The sequence below is a fragment of the Misgurnus anguillicaudatus genome, chromosome 17, assembly GCF_027580225.2.
Source record: "Misgurnus anguillicaudatus chromosome 17, ASM2758022v2, whole genome shotgun sequence".
Classification (NCBI taxonomy): Eukaryota; Metazoa; Chordata; class Actinopteri; order Cypriniformes; family Cobitidae; genus Misgurnus; species Misgurnus anguillicaudatus.
In genome coordinates this window covers 32,037,774-32,054,213 of record NC_073353.2, presented here as the reverse complement: position 1 = coordinate 32,054,213, position 16,440 = coordinate 32,037,774, and the positions used below count along the sequence as shown (strand labels likewise).

Below are 16,440 nucleotides of genomic sequence, written 5' to 3'. Positions count from 1 at the left end.
ATTTGTCAATAAATGCTGCAGGAGGGGTTGTTACTGTCTTCATTCTAACTTCTTAATCTTTATTTTCTATTAGCCTAATTCCGTAATAGTTTGCATTTTTTTTTTTTTTTTGATTTGGGAGACGCTTTTATCCAAAGTGACTTGCAGTGCATCCAATTTATACATTTTTATTCTGTGTATGTGTGTGTGTGTGTTTCCATGGGATCGAACCCACGACCTTTGTGTCGCTAACACAATGCGCCACCAACTGCGCAACAGGAAGAAAGTAACTCAGAGTTAACAAACTAAAAAATGTATAAGTTTTACAAATAGCAGCTTTTAAAACTGCATTATTAAGGCGACTAATCGATAACCGAGCAGCACCGACAGATCCGTTTCTCTGTGTCAGCCGGTCGCAGCTGTCCGTTCTGAAGATGGAGGAAGCAGGCGAGAACTGTTGCTGCGGTTACATCGCACTGCAGTGGATACCCGGCATCTAAAAACCCACACGTCGTCAACTCCACATCCGATGAGATGGATGTGTGTCATCCCTCGACATGTTAAAGGTAAATATACATGAGCAATGCGGATGTTAAGGCTTTTTCTTTCTTAAGGGGTCTGGACTTGAGCACTTGTCAAGGTAAGATGTACGTGCGTCTGTCTGTTTTGGGCTTTGACAGGTGCGGAACCGGCTTGAATCACTTGTTTGAATGTCAGTAGTTAAGACATTGCTGTCTTTATTGTGCATTAAGACGAAGCGTCTGACAGGCGCGTGCGTGCATATCTACGCGTAAAGGCTTTTATTGGTGTGTTTAAAATGAATACTTATGCAGTTATTTGCACGTGATGCATAAAGAAAGCATGCATAGTGACAACCTTCGAAGAAGTCTCAGACAGGTGGAAATCTTGAGCCTATTGTAGGCAGTTCCCATCGTTTCCTTATTTATGGCTTAATTCCCTTGGAACCGGTGGATCCAGTTGAGTGTTTCTCCTTTCGCCCGAGTCTGACATCGATTGACCCAGGTGTTGAGCAGGTTTCAGTTCACTATGTTGAAGCAGTTTGAGATCAAAGGAAGAAATCTAATAGTCGGGGGGAAAGCGTTTAGACGCGTGTGAAATGGAAAAGCTGACGGGCTCGATCGGCGCAGAGGAAGTCGCCAAACCATACAAACCCAACAAGCAGCTCGCTTCCTAACTTTTTTCTTCTTTTTTTTCGTTTTGGTGCAAGATCGTCCCCTGTTTGTGGCTAATATGAACTCCAGTTGAACATGACAGTCATCAGAGGACTTCATCATCACACTAGCCTCTGAAAACCTTCTGTCATTGGAAATAATTTAACTCGTTTCTTTCATTTACGCAAGGATTTCGTGGGACACTCAAGCGACTTTTCACAGGGGGGAGACTAAAAAGGTAAAGGTTTTATGCCAACCTTTTAATATATTAAGCCCTTGTAGAATCTTAATTTATTTAAAATATAAGTACGAGATAGTATATTAAAAAGTAAATACATTTTAAAATAGTTTAAAATAATTTTACCATTATCCATCAATGCTGTCAAGTTTGATAAGTTTAGTACTTATCAACACATTACACTTCCAAGAGTTATTAAAAGTTAATAAAAGGATCCATATTGCAGTCTGTGCACCATGAGGGACTGGTAGGGGACAGTACTGCAGTGTTGTATGTGAAGCCTGTCAGCGTGCGCACACGCGTACACTGATCAGGGTGCGCGCTGGGGCCACAGGAGACGCGCAGCGCCGTACTCGAGGACAGCTTAACTTTTACATTTTATAACTTCATCAATCTATAGTTCTGTTTTTTATTGTTTTTTCATTTCAAGTTTACTTTTTGTATTTAATTGGTTGTATTAATATTCGATTTAGCTTTCATGTTAATTTTAGAAAGATCTCCTCAAAAGCACTTCTGTGTAAAAAAATTTTTTTTTTATAATTTGCTCGATTTTAGGAAATATGGTTTATTATATGTGTTACTTAATACATGCGTCTGTATTGGGCTAACTCGAGACCAAAAAATTATGTAACTTTTGTGACTTTTAACGTAATCATTGACGCATTATGTATGTTAGGCTTTTAATTGCATGTAAGATAGTAAAACTAAATAATTTAGACATAAATCTAGTTACATTTACTTTAATTTTACATTAATCATATCTGTCTTGGATTAAAGTGTTTTTATCATCTCTAATTAAAAAGCACATTTGTGAATAGATTTAGCCTAGTTCATGTACTTAATACGTTAAAACACACCCTTTACCAAATCTGAAGCAGATTTAAGTGTTTTTACACATATTAATATCAGTACCTTACATCACTTAAACATCACATTTACCAAAAATAAATTTTTCCTAATTCTAAAATGTATAATGCTTGTAGGAAGATGCTTTAAGATTCATTTGGGTCCAGGCCTCTAGATTATATATTTGTATATACTGTATGCAGATTGAGTCATTTTCCTTCCTTCCATCAGCATTACAACTTGCAATAGATCTTCATATGATACTTCACAAACGTCATTGGAATTTCTGCTTAAATCCGTTAACATATGTAAAAATAATATTTTCCCATTTAAGTCTATTAAATGATTGAATACATAACCATGTGATTATAATAACCTTTTCTTGTTTAACTTTCTTATGGCGATTTTACAAGTTTTCCTCTTTTCTCAGACCTTGGTTTATTGATTTAGTTTAACATGAATTGAGGCCCATCTGTTGTACCAAGACTGAACAATACGTTTCTTTCTAACAATGAATACAACTGAAAATGCCTGGACCTGAAACTAAGTGGCAACACATTTTTGCGTTTGCATGTATGATTTTTGCCTATAACCAGGAAGTTATAACTTTATCTGTTACTTCCCTAATAATACACATGACAATTTATAAATATATATATATGCGTTGAATTTGGTACACATCATGTACGTAAAATTATGCATGGCAGGGATAGTTACATTTAGTTCAGAAGAGCTAAAAACTGAATAAATGAAAAAAGTTTAACGCTGAGGAAAAAGTTGTGCCGTTGCTTGGTAGGGTTAAAGATGCTCGTGGATTGTATTTTAAACATTTTGAAAAAAAATAAAGTGGCATTTTAAACTTTTAAAGGCTTGTGTCTATAGCTTTTCAAGAGGATATTGTATAATTTAAGTGGAAAACAGAAGTGTGCGCTGTAAACATTGAAAAAAGTTAAGGTATTTTATAATTTCTTGGCTAATGAGATGTTTTTAACGCTTATTGTTTACTACATTCTAGGTTTTTACTTCTAGGTTTGCAATTTTTTTTAATTTAAGGAAATCCATCACTAAACCATGCGCTTCGATTGTGACATTAAAGTGTGTGGTTAAATAGTGTGCCTGTAGCTCAATTGGTTGAGCATTGCGTTAACAGAAGAAAGGCCATTGGGTTTGTTCCCATGCAGGGAATAGACATAAAATGCATAGCTTGAATGTCCTGAAAAAAGCATCTGCCAAATGTGCAAATGTAAATGTGTAATACAGAATTCATCTAATTTACCAACTCGCTTCATCCACAGTTCTGCCCCCTGAATATGGACATGGAGTCGTTGAATGGCTATACTGCAAGTAAGTACATCTGGATGTCCACATTTAACAAATATGATGTGTTTGTGCACTTTTATTGTATAGGAAACTTGGAGGTGTTCTCTCTGAATTGCTTTAAATATATTGCATGCATATTTTATTTTGTAAGTATTGCCTATGCTAGATATGTGTTGAAATGCTGATTAGAAATATTTGGAGATAAATAGAAAAATAAGATTTCAAATGTACTCTACTGATTATACCTTGTCGCCTGCCTCTAAGTCTGTATACGACCAAGACTTGATGGACCTTACAGTTATGCATATTAACAGTTTTTCTCTTAAAATGAGAGGAATGTATTTCATTAAACACTAAAAAACAGCTTTAAGCAGTATTAATAAATGCTTTCCAATATTATTTAATACATTTCTAAACTTTATGAAGTAAGACATTATCCGTTATCAAATTCAAATTATATATTATATATATTGATTTATTCTGCATCCATATTGATTTATACACTTATTTTTGATATGCTATCTAAATCCGGCAGCATACTGTGGGAGTGCGTCTGCAGTTGTACACCCAGTTCTGCATTATAAATAAGTGCAGTAGACAAGCACACGAGATCCCATTGAAAAGTTAGCTGCTTTAGTTTTGGCTCCTCTTGAGATTTGTTATCTGGATGGGGCTTCAGTACCAGGTGCACAGTGGTACCTTCCCGCCTGCTGCCTCCCCCGACAGATTCCCTCAGATGGAACTTACTGATAAAGTCGTTCGTCTATGATTTTTGCAGGTGTCTTGGAAAAATAAAAGTTTACAGTTTAATTCGGTTCCAAAAACATACAGGCATTTTTTCTTTCGAAATGGCTATGATTTAATGCTTATCGACACGTCACATGTTTTCAATAGTTTTGCTTGTCACGTGTGCATCAAGCATCTTACGTTCCTCATTTTCTAATCTGTTTATTTTTAGCAGTTCTAGCATATCTATGACCAGCCTGATCTCACAAGAATTCGTAACTATTTTACCATGTGGCTAATTTGTATAATTTGCATTAAAGTATACAAAAATGTGTGCTTATTAGAGAAACCAATATTGAAGCCACACCCCTAAACTTAATTGACGCTGGCGCAAAAGCACTGAAAATAAGAACGTATGAATTCATACAAATTATCCACCTTGTAAAATACTTACAAATCACCATCCATGAGATTGACTTGGATACAGCAGATTTATAAATGGTTAAATTAGGTGATGCTTCAACTTGGTTTCTGTCTCGTAGGCGGTCGTCAGACTTTATTCTTAACCACCTTAAACCACAGGCTAATACCTCAGCCTTTTGTGTCTGCTATTGATATGCTAATAAGACCTTGTCCACTTCAACATATCCTTTTAAAGAAATGCAATTCAGCAATGGCAGGTGGCAAGGAGCGTGAGTGGGAATGTGTTTTGTGTTTGATGTGGAAGGATGGTTTGGAGGTGTGTAGACGGACAGGATAAACCTGATCTAAACTCAAGCTTGAGCGTCTACAACATGCCACAACCAATCGCTCTCTTTCCTGGGAGAACTGATCCTGGTAAAAAGTCCCCTTTTTGTCTTGTGTTACTTCTGTAGTGCAGAACCGGCCTCTAAGCTCCGCCCCTTCTGTACTGGAATAAAGTCACTGGAAACACTGAGGTGCAAATCAGTTCAGTACCCAATCAGTTTTGGCCATTTTTGTACCAATTGCACAGTATCGAAGTAACAATTGTGACTGTTGATGTGTTGAGGAGATAATTTGGATGTACCCCAGGCAATAATTTGTATATTAATATTGAACCTGATTGCATTTGTATATACAGTATAAATAGTAGTCCAAAATCACATGCCTTTTAGTTTACACAGATTTTAAAATGTAAAAGCAAGAGAGAGAGAGAGAGAGAGAGAGAGAGAGATCGGTAAGGTGAATTGGAGACTCTAAAATTGCCTTACTGTAAATGTGTCCATCTATCGTCTATGGCAGTGGTTCTCAGACTTATTCAGCATGCGCTCCCCCTTATGTACGGTGCATTCCGTCACCCCCCCCCCAAAGAAAATTTATGACAAATTTGTTCTAAAACGTAACATTTAAATTAAACAAAACATATTAAATTATACAAAGTAGTGCTGTTGGTATGTAGCCTTATTTTTTTTAGGTTTAACCTGATCAGGAACACTGTGCCGTACGTACATGGTACACCCCCTACCTTGCACGTGAGGCTGCATTACATCATTGTAACTTTGAAGCATTAAAACTTCAAAATATACGGTCATGCGGCACATCGTTGGAAAGCTTAGACTTTAGGGATTCCATTAAGTGCACACACAAAGCATAATATGATTTTTAGCATTCATAAAACTGTAATCTAGTTGTTAGTTACCTGAACCGGTCGGCGCCGATTTAGGATATTTACTTAACTTCAAAATCTTCCCTTTATCCGCTTCGGTGAAATTGTCCAAAACGAATTGTTCATAAATCCCCAAAAGTCCAAGGAAATGGAATATCCAAGCCTTTTAATCCAAACCGATTTGTTCATCTCACAATCTTGACGTTTCTGACCGAATTACGATATAAATACTGTATACAATTAGTTCAATAACGGACATTCGTTCGAATCTCACTTTTCATTCACGATTTATAATGAATATATTCGGATGTCACGTTTATTGTGCAACGTCTGAGGAACAAATACGACCCCTTGTGGAATTTCAGCCGTTCCATAAGAGGCTACGGCCCCCAGTTTGAGAACCACTGGTCTATAGGGGATAAACCAAGCGTGCCACACAAGCCCTGAAAGTGAAGCCAAAATGTCTCGATCGCCCCCCAATGACTGGTCCTAGTATAGGTCATAAACCCCGCCTCCCCCTTGTTATTCTATTGGAATTGAGACCAAATAAAAAATTTAATTACAATTCAATTATCTTTTTTCCAAAGATGTATTCTGTCACTTACTGTAGTTTTTATCACGCTGATGTAAATTCAAGTGTTTATTTTCAGTAAGTCATTTAATGCTATAAAAACGGTGGTGTCACGTCATGATTGACAGCTGTTATATTCGCATTCTGCAAGGTCGGGCCTTGATTTCGCGGCTTCACTTCCTGCTCACTAGTGCGCAGGACGGGTCCTGAAAACGCTGCTGTGCAGACTCAAGACCCAAGATGTCAGCGTCGTATCGGGACACTGGCGGCTTCACTTTTCACCAATGGAAGAGAGCGAACGGTCGCCATCTTTTTTACAGTCCATGGGATGAACAGTATAGTAAATGGATGTTGTCCTGTCCTTCACTTTGTCATTTAATATCACATTTGGGACCATCATGGACCATGACACCAACTTCTCCCATATATTATCCCTGCCAATTTCCTGAAAGCAAGCTTTAAACGTCCGTTTTGTAGGTTGCTGTCCCCCTTTACATTGGTGTACGCCCAGCCTCATTGAATGATCTGAGTGAATTTGGATCTACTTCTGACTCAGCAGTGTCTCAGTCCAGACCTGTAGTCACTCCTGTAGTCTCCAATGGGCCTACAGATTTTCAGCTTGCATCACTACCCGGGGGCAGATGGAAGGCTTTATAAAAAAATTTGGTGCGGTAGGCCGTCATCCTACAGTGTGGGAATGTCGGTGTGATTTATAGAGAAGAAAAAAGCAAGTCAAATCAATGCTAACTTGTGGAAAAAAAAGTGCATCAAAGATTCTAAATCTGATATAATTATTTGATTTCTGTTTAGGTCAGGAAGGGGATAGGGTGGTTGTTTTAATTTCAAAAGAAATGGTGCAACAAAAATGGAAATGTATTTATTTAAATGGAAAAAAGAAATTACTTTACCAGGTTAATCTAGCCAAACAATACATTTGTGAAAGAAAACGATTATTTTTGAGTATTGTAAGCTTATTTAATGAAATTAAAACCTAAACTAAAGCATATCAACACTTAATATAAACATGGGGGTGCATTGCTTTTTATATGATATTTCATCAGAAGACCTGTAATTTATTTATTTTTATTAATTATTTTAGCTAAAAAATTTTTTTATCAAATCGCAGTATGGTGGATGTGATCCTAATTCACAGTAATTTTACATGGCTTTGACAAAAACAACTTGTTTGGAAAACCCATCGTTTAATTTATTATTATTATAATACAGATTTGCATATCTCTAGTTCATATCTAGGATAGGAGAGCTCTTTCACAGAGTTTGGTTTACTCTCACCTAACCTAAGACGGCATCAGACCCACGGCTCTGTTATGGAAAAATCCTCCTCTCTGCCGTCAGTCAAATCGGAGTGGCTGCTTGTTTCCCGTTGCCAAGGGACTGCCGGTTACCTGAGATTTTCCTCAACCCCGGCAGGTAACCAGAGACGAGCTCTGGGATTGTGTAATTGACTGTGGTTTCTCTCTCGGTCAGACTGACAGTGTCTGTCCTGTAGCGTGACGGCACAGATATCAGCCTACCTTAAAGCTCCCGTCTCACTTCTGTACCCTGACAAACAAAATCTAATCGTTTAGATTTATTTGTATATTACTTTTCAAAATACATACAGCTTTACAGATAAAAATGCATCACAAATCTATAAGTTACACTTTCTAAGATGGTTTGGTAAGCCTATGGTACTTTAAGTCCTTCTTTGCCCTCAGTAAAAAGGATTCAAATTATGCTAAACAAATCTTTGACCTAAAATTAAAAAATGCATTACTTCTCTAAACTGTGCAGCTTTGGAATAAAATAAGAATATTTTACAACAAAATAGATTTTTTTGATTTGGAGTTTATGGTCGTTTGACACACTTAATCTCCTACCCAACAAACCTGTTTAAAGGAGGGACTGGCTATGTTTAAAGACGAACATTATTACAACATCTCAACTATGACATTCCAGGTACTTTCCGAACGCTTCCAGTCACAAACCTAGAGTTTAGGGAATGATGTAAACCCTAATACTGCCCTTGGTGGCTGTGTATGCATTATGCAAGGATTTAGAGCTGTCTAATGTCATTGCTGTTGTATTGAGTGTTTGGCTCTGAAGGGGTCAGTGGGTAATGGGATCAGGGAGCGGGATTCGGTCCCCCTGAGTGGAGTCGCTGAAGCCGTATTATTTCCCAAATGCATGCGTGCAGCGGGTGCGGAGAGATGAGGAAATCCTATCTGGATCTTGAGGATGTGGCTGAAAGCTTAACAAGCTCTCCGCACATGAGATGATGGCACGATGGTTCGGTAAACCGAAGTGTTGAGCTAGACACTGACCCTGCTGGAGAAATTTCAGCTCGGGTAACAGAGATGGGTGCTATTAAAAGCAGTTAAGTGTATACAGCACCTGAAGAACAGGGGGATATGGTGCTCTCCTTTGTTACAGTAGGAAGTATACTGGTTAGTAGCCTAGTGTTAGGCTTTTGGGTATATTCGAGGTATAAACAGTAGGGTGCTAATGTATTTTGTATTTAAGTATTTCACTTTAAACAGGAAATTACAGTATGGAGTTTATTTGAGTGTTATTAAGAAGGATTAATTGACCCAGATATGAAAATTGTCTCATAATTGACCCTCATGCCATCCCAGATGTACATCAGTTTAACACAAACAAATAGTTTTATATTAAATGCCATCATTTATCAGGGTTCAACATGGTTTAGCGCCAAAAAGCCTGTACATCCATCATAAAAGAAATACAAATGACAGTAATTCAAATACAATGAATTTAAATATGGTGGCACCATAATAACATTGAATCTCATTGGTTCTCACAAATCTTGTGATAAAACCATAGAGTGTAAACAAATATGGACGTAGTGTCCGTGACGTCACCCATAGGTTTCTGAAGATCGTTTTTGAAGCTTAAATCTTGGCCGCGCGTCACCGCGCACCAATTGCGAATATCCGAAAAGGGTAAAGAGGCGGGACATGAGTGAAGCCGAGGTGGCTGATTGCTAAAACCACGCCTAGCCCGACTCTAGTGACAGCAGTGGCTGTTCATTTGTCACTCAAGTGGCCACGCCCTTAATTATGCAGAACTTTTAAAGCTTCATATAATTAAACCGACACAGTTGTCATGAAGGACAGAATTACCTATACAGACCAAAAACTATTTTTGTACCAGGCTGTAAACATATTATTTCCCACTGTAAAGTTAGGCGTTTTAAAGCAACACTAAAGAGTTTTTGCTCTTTGCTCCCCCTACAGGTTAGAAGCGTCATTTTTCATTACCACTGTCGTAAATACTGCAGCATAGCTGGCTCTGATTGGATTGTAGGTTTGCCGTAAAGCAAGTTTTTGTAGTTTTCACTCGAACTACAGGACCACTACCTGACGGTTGGAAACTTCTTTAGTGCGGTTTTGGCCGATAGAGGGCTGCAAAGGGAATGTGAAAGTGCCGTTCACCCTGTTTTGGGTGGATGAACCACTGAAACTTTTTTGGAAACGTTATTTTAAGGTAAAAAAAAACTATTTGGTGTTTCTTTAACATGGGGGTCTATGGGAATGGACTCCTTTGTGGAGCCAGCCTCTAGTGGCCAGTCGATGAATTGCAGTTTAAATCACTCCCGTATTAGCTTCATCAGAGAGATCGAAAGGTTGCCCATTGGATAAAACACATATATGACAACTAGTCATGAGACACGCAAGAGATCTCAACATCAGATTGATATATGGCCCCACACTGCAATGTTTCGCGAGTGTCAACTGCATTTAAATGCGGGTGTTAAACCCCTAAATGATCATTCTATGTCTGTACGGAACAAGACTCACTCCTGAAAATGTGATTATTGACACCGAGTTAACCATAGCAACGTTCTGCCATCTCACGTGGTTTACCATTCACTGCTATGGCCAAAATGATTTTACAGCGTTGTGTTTTGGCATTTTAATAAATCTCCATATTGGTGTTGTGTGTTGTACGCATTTGTGAGGCTGCTACTTTGGGCTTACATCATTGTGGTGCTTAACCGTTTTTGGACTTGTCTCATGATCAAGCGATTAAGTTTTGGTTTTATTCAAGTGAAAAGGTGCCGGTCTCAATATTTTTGGTCTTTGAGGTAAAGCATTTGGATACATGCTGTCTTTTGTGCAATATTTGGCAACACTAGTAAGCAAACGCCCATACTTCTGTAATTTTCTGCACTGTGCATACTGAAGACATTTTCCCTTTTGTAGGTACATGCAGTTGTCACTCCCGTAAATTCTCAGTGGGTAGCAGTGTTGCCTCACAGCAAGTACTGTAGGTCCCCGGTTCGAGCCCTAGCTAGGTCAGTTGGCCTTTCGGTGTAAAGTTTGCATGTTCTCCCTGTGTCAGTGTGGGTTTACTCTGGGTACCATGGTTTACACCTACAGGCCAAAAACATTTGTATCAGTGGCGGCCGGTGACTTCTTTTTTCAAGGGCGCACAATGCGAAGTTCGTCACAACATGTATGTAGCCCGTCAAGTGTGGTTCTGCGCGTCGAGTGATCCTGTGTGCATCACGTGTCTTGTCAAAATAAGTGCCTGCTGCAGTTTGTCTAAAGGGTTTATGATAAAAGATACGCTCGCGTTTGCCAGATACTCGCATAATGTCATGCGTAATCAGAGTTTACTGTTAAGGGAGTGTCTTGCGGGTATTTCGTGAACGTGAGCGTCTCTTTTATCATAAACGGTTTTGACGCGTGTGCAGCAGGCACTTATTTTGACAAAACACGTGATGCACATGATGCAACAAACACATATTTTGAAAACGCAAGCAACACACATGACACATATTTTGAATTAGCGCCCCTCGGATGAGCAGTCACAAGCCGCCACTGGTTGTATGGATTAACTTGTGTATTAACCAGTTATAGCCGTATATGGTGAAATGCCATAAAGAATAATCAAACAAAGAAACAAACAAAAGGTGAAAAGACAATCGAATTTAGCTACAGTGTGTATGGAGCCTATATGTTGCCATAGATGCACAACATAGCATATACTTCAGAAGCAATATATATATATATATATATATATATATATATATATATATATATATATATTATATATATTATAATGGATGTCTTTTAAGAGCTTTACTATGTTGGCCCCTATATGACACCATAACAGCATTTTTTGTGTGTGTGTTCAACTAAAGAAAGGAAGTACATTTAGGAAAGCATGAGGGTGAGGGTGTTTACATCCATGTAAAACTATATGTGTGTTATATTTCCATCCTGTGAAGTCGCTGATAATCTCCATTTGCATCGACAGTGCTTCGGTAGCTGTTCCTTGAACTGTCTGCCTTTACAGATCTGTCTGTTTACAGCAGTATTGAAGCACAATAGCAGTGCTGCCTGAAGCAAGGCAATGTACTCAGTGCACTTGTTTCTGTCTGTCTCCAAGGTAACGGCGACTGCTCTCCTAGGAAAGAGAACTCGAGAATGCTGGTGGACCTGTCGACCAACACACCCAATGGCCAACATTCCCAAAGTCCTGATTCACCTCCTGGTGAGTTGGCCCGTACTGCATGTTTTATAACTAGTCTGTCGATAGCGAATGTAAAATGTTTAACACCTCGCCGAAAAGGAGAAATGAGTAAGCATCAGCATGCTGTAGGGCAGGGGAAGAGCTCTTATCTTACAGTGTGAAAAAAGTTTGTTATATCTCTGATCTGATGGGATAGGCCCAATCTGTGACATGTCTCTTCCTCAAAGTAAACTGATGGTTAGGCTGAGGTCTCGTCAGCATGATGGTGCATACTGAGAAAAGGGAAGAGCTCGCTGCTAAAGGATGGAAACACAGACCAGAATCCCGGATTGAGATTGTTCTCAGAGATAAATTATGGGTCACGTTGCGCAGGAGATTGAGAAATATTACTGGGTAAAGAGAAGTCCAGCCGTAACTAAACACTTTTAGTTTAGTTAACCCCATAATGACCATGAATATGAAGAATCGAGTGTAGAAAATGCATAATTTGATTTAATTGAAAAAGTGCTAGACAGTGCCAATGTTGTGCCCTTCTGTAGCACCTTAATATTATTCTTAACAACATTTTGTTATGTGTAATTGTTTTGAGGTAAAATGACTTTCTCATATCCCCGCTAAAAAAGATATGAGTTCATCCAAAATATTTAACTCACCCCATGACTGAAATAACACTTTAAAACCCAGACAACTATAAATAACACACGAATGCTTTTGTGTGTGTGCCATGCCTCCATTCATCCTCTTTGATGAGTTGAGGATGAGAACGCTAAAGGATTCTGTATGTTGTCCCGGCAACCGTTTCAAGTTCACTCCTCTGCAGCCTTCACAGACACTCCATAATGTGCATGCTAGAGGAGATATTAAAACACAGACGCCTCTTTCTTAATGATTGATGGAGAGTATTGGAGTGTATTTCGCACCGGTCTGAAAGTGTCTGTCGAATTGACACGATGAGGTAACACGATTTTAACTTTAAGACGTGTAGATGCATTTTGTTATCTGTTCCAAGCGATTGCGTATTTTGAGATTTAAGGCAATTTTTTTGATTCTTTGAAAGTGGAGATCTCTTGTGCAATGTTAGGTAAGTACACATGCAATGATGCGCTGAAAGTGTCAGTGTGTAAAGTGAAGGTTATTGCTAGGTTCTGCCACAAAAGAGTCTTTTTAACTAGTTTTCACTATACTGTAATGTACTGATATGCTGTATTTTGTCTTATGATGTCCAATTGCTCTGATGCAATAAACAGAGAGGACACAATTAGGCTCTTTATACTTAAAATTTATATTAATATACATTAAAGGAATAGTCAATTTTCTTAAAAGAAAAATGCAGGTAATTTACTCACCACCATGTCATCCAAAATGTTGATGTCTTTCTTTGTTCAGTCGAGAAGAAATTATGTTTTTTGAGGAAAACATTGCAGGATTTTAATGGACTTTAATGGACACCAACACTTAACACTTAACTCAACATGTAACAGTTTTTTTCAACGGAGTTTCAAAGGACTATAAACAATCCCAAATGAGGCATAAGGGTCTTATCTAGCGAAAGATTGTCATTTTTGACAAGAAAAAAAAATATATGCACTTTTAAACCACAACTTTTCGTCTAGGTCCGGTCCAGCGCGACCTAACGTAGTGCGTAGTGACGTAGGGAGGTCACGTGTTACATATATAAAACGCACATTTGCGGACCATTGCAAAAAATAAACTGACACAAAGACATTAATTAGTATCATTCCACATACAACAACGTAGGAACGGTCCTCTTTCAACACACTGGGGCGGAGTTTCGCGTTCGTCCTCTGTGACCTCTTGACATCATGACGTATTGCGTGAGGTCACGCTGACGCTTTCAGGACCAGACCTAGACGAGAAATTGTGGTTTAAAAGTGTATATATTTGTTATTTTCATTGTCAAAAATGACAATCGTTTCGCTAGATAAGACCCTTATGCCTCGTATGGGATTGTTTTGTAGTCCTTTGAAACTCCATTGAAAAAAACTGTTACGTGTTGAGTTAAGTGTTAAGTGTTGGTGTCCATTAAAGTCCATTAAAATGAGAAAATCCTGCAATGTTTTCCTCAAAAAACATAATTTCTTCTCGACTGAACAAAGAAAGACATCAACATTTTGGATGACATGGTGGTGAGTAAATTATCTGGATTTTTCTTTTAAGAAAATGGACTATTCCTTTAATCCTAAATTATGTCACATTTCTAAATGTCATACCTTTTATATTTTTACATTTTACGTTTACATTTATTTATTTGGCAAACTAAAGCAATTTGTGCATTAAAGGTACATTTTATCAGTATAGGTTTGGGGATGAACCCATGACCTTTGCGCAGCTAATGCAACACTGTACCAATTGAGCTATAATACACTGTATATTATATAATAATTGCATTGATCGGATGACACAATGCATGACACAATAACTGTTTATCTTGAGCAATGCGCTAGCAAAGCAAAAGGTAAGGGAACACACAATGATAAAAAAATGTATACCTTGTAATGCACTGTGGGTTGCATTTGATAAATGTGACCTTGGACCACAAAACCAGTCATAAGTAGTACATGCATATTTGTAGCAATAGCCAACAATACATTGTATGGGTTTTTATGCCAGAAATCATTAGGATATTAAGTAAAGATCATGCTCCATAAAGATATTTTGTACATTTCCCACTGTAAATATATAAAAACTGTATACATCATTAGTAATATGTGTTGCTAAGGACATTATTTGGACAAATTAAAAGGTGATTTTATTCATATTTTAAAAAATTGCACCCTCACATCAATGGAAAGCTTAGACCCATATCACTGGGTGTGTGGTTCGGGGGTCACAAATGTGTCTGCCAAATACATAAATGTAAAATGTAAATCATCTCTGGTTTTCTAAAGTCTTCTGTTGCTAAACAACTGGCTATCATAGAGTATTCCAGAACTGCACTGTTTCTTAAAGATCTGTAAAATATATCCGTATATCCAATAGGCCTGCGTATCCAACCCTTTCATAATCCAGGATTAAAAGTGCAGGTAAAACCAGTCTTTGCCTGGGGTTTAAACAGACAGTTTGAAAAGATGGGAACTTTTGACCAGAGGGATTCGAGATTTCAATCATACCTGTATACTAATAGACGGAGATGAGTAAATGGCCTGAGGGATAACGCAAACGGAAGGACAGAGGTGATTCAAAGCTTAGTCTCCAGCTCTCGCCCAGAGATTAGACTGGTGGTAAAATAAACAAACAAAAAATACAAACAGGTTTGTCTGGATGGCGGAGAAAGGCGCCTGCTCTTTTTTCCACCTGCCGAGAGAACCTGGAGAGTTTGGTGCGTGCGTGGTTGAGACGGAAAAGTCGCGGGCCGGGCTTTTGCGTGTTTATGTGTCGCTATGTGTTTATGTGTCCCTGTTGCATGTCTATTTTTGTCACGCTCTATGTATCGCAGCATGTGGGGGTGGCGTCTCTGGAGGCTCTCTACAGCCTGCACACTGAGATAAATACAGTCTCCTACCCAGACCAAAACACCGGCCCTTTTGCCTAAACCCAGTCTCCCACTGTCAGTCATGTTTCGCTACACCTGCTCATTGTTTGGGCACTTTAGACACTACAGCTGCGAATGCTTAACTCCTGTTCGCTGTTGTTATCGTGTCGGCTGACAGATTTCTTGGTCACTGTGCTGTCATAGTAACCAGTGATTTCAAATGAAATGCTGACATTGTCACTAATGTGCATTTGGACATTTATATGGAGGCTATAGCTTTTTTAATACTATTTGAAATATGCATGTTAGGATCTAGGACAAATGAGGGTGTTTGATGTAATAAAAGCAATTTAAACAACAACAACAAAAAAACACATTTATTGTATGCTACTGTATGCTACTACACTTAAAGGGATAGTTCACCCAAAAATTAAAATTGTGTCATATTTACTCACTCTCACTCTCGTACAAACCTGTATACATTTTTTTTTTGTTCTGATAAACACAAAGGAAGATATTTTGAGAAATGTTTATGACCAAACTGATCACGAGCCCCATTTTCTTCAATAGTATTGTTTTTTCCTACTATGGAAGTCAATGGGGTCCACGGACGGTGTGGTTATAGACGGTTTTAGCAGTAACAACATAAACAAGCGGCTTTCGTGGTCAAAACGTAACTTCCAGTAAACTCCACTAAGAAAAATAACAACAAAGTACTTTAAATGTAGTTTATTTATATAACAAGCAAAATAAACAACACGTAGATTTGTTTAGGAGTTCAGTTTAGCAACTAGTCAGACCATTAAAAAAAACTGAAAACGGAAGTAAATTTCGGACCATATGCATATCTCGTCATCGCAGGTGCGTTTGATGAAACGGTCTATAAACATTCCTCAAAATATCTTCCTTCATGTTCATCAGAACAAAGAAATTTATATGAGTTTGTAACAACATAAGAGTGAGTAA

The 16,440-nt window shown here is 38.2% G+C and overlaps 1 protein-coding gene across 5 annotated transcripts in view; it reads left to right on the top strand.

Moving 5' to 3' along the window:
- Positions 1 to 345: 345 nt before the first annotated feature.
- The window catches only part of ikzf2 (IKAROS family zinc finger 2), a 35,506-nt gene continuing 19,411 nt past the window's right edge, over positions 346 to 16,440 (top strand). The window contains exons 1-3 of one of the 5 annotated variants that reach the window (XM_055215644.2): positions 351 to 545; positions 3,531 to 3,579; positions 11,898 to 12,002. In XM_055215644.2, coding sequence (XP_055071619.2) covers positions 537 to 545; positions 3,531 to 3,579; positions 11,898 to 12,002 — 163 coding nt within the window. In that variant the 5' untranslated portion in view covers positions 351 to 536. Of the gene's footprint in view, positions 620 to 1,024; positions 1,390 to 3,530; positions 3,580 to 11,897; positions 12,003 to 16,440 lie in introns of those variants that run through there. The other 4 variants (XM_055215648.2, XM_055215645.2, XM_055215649.2 and 1 more) reach the window with 4 other exon arrangements.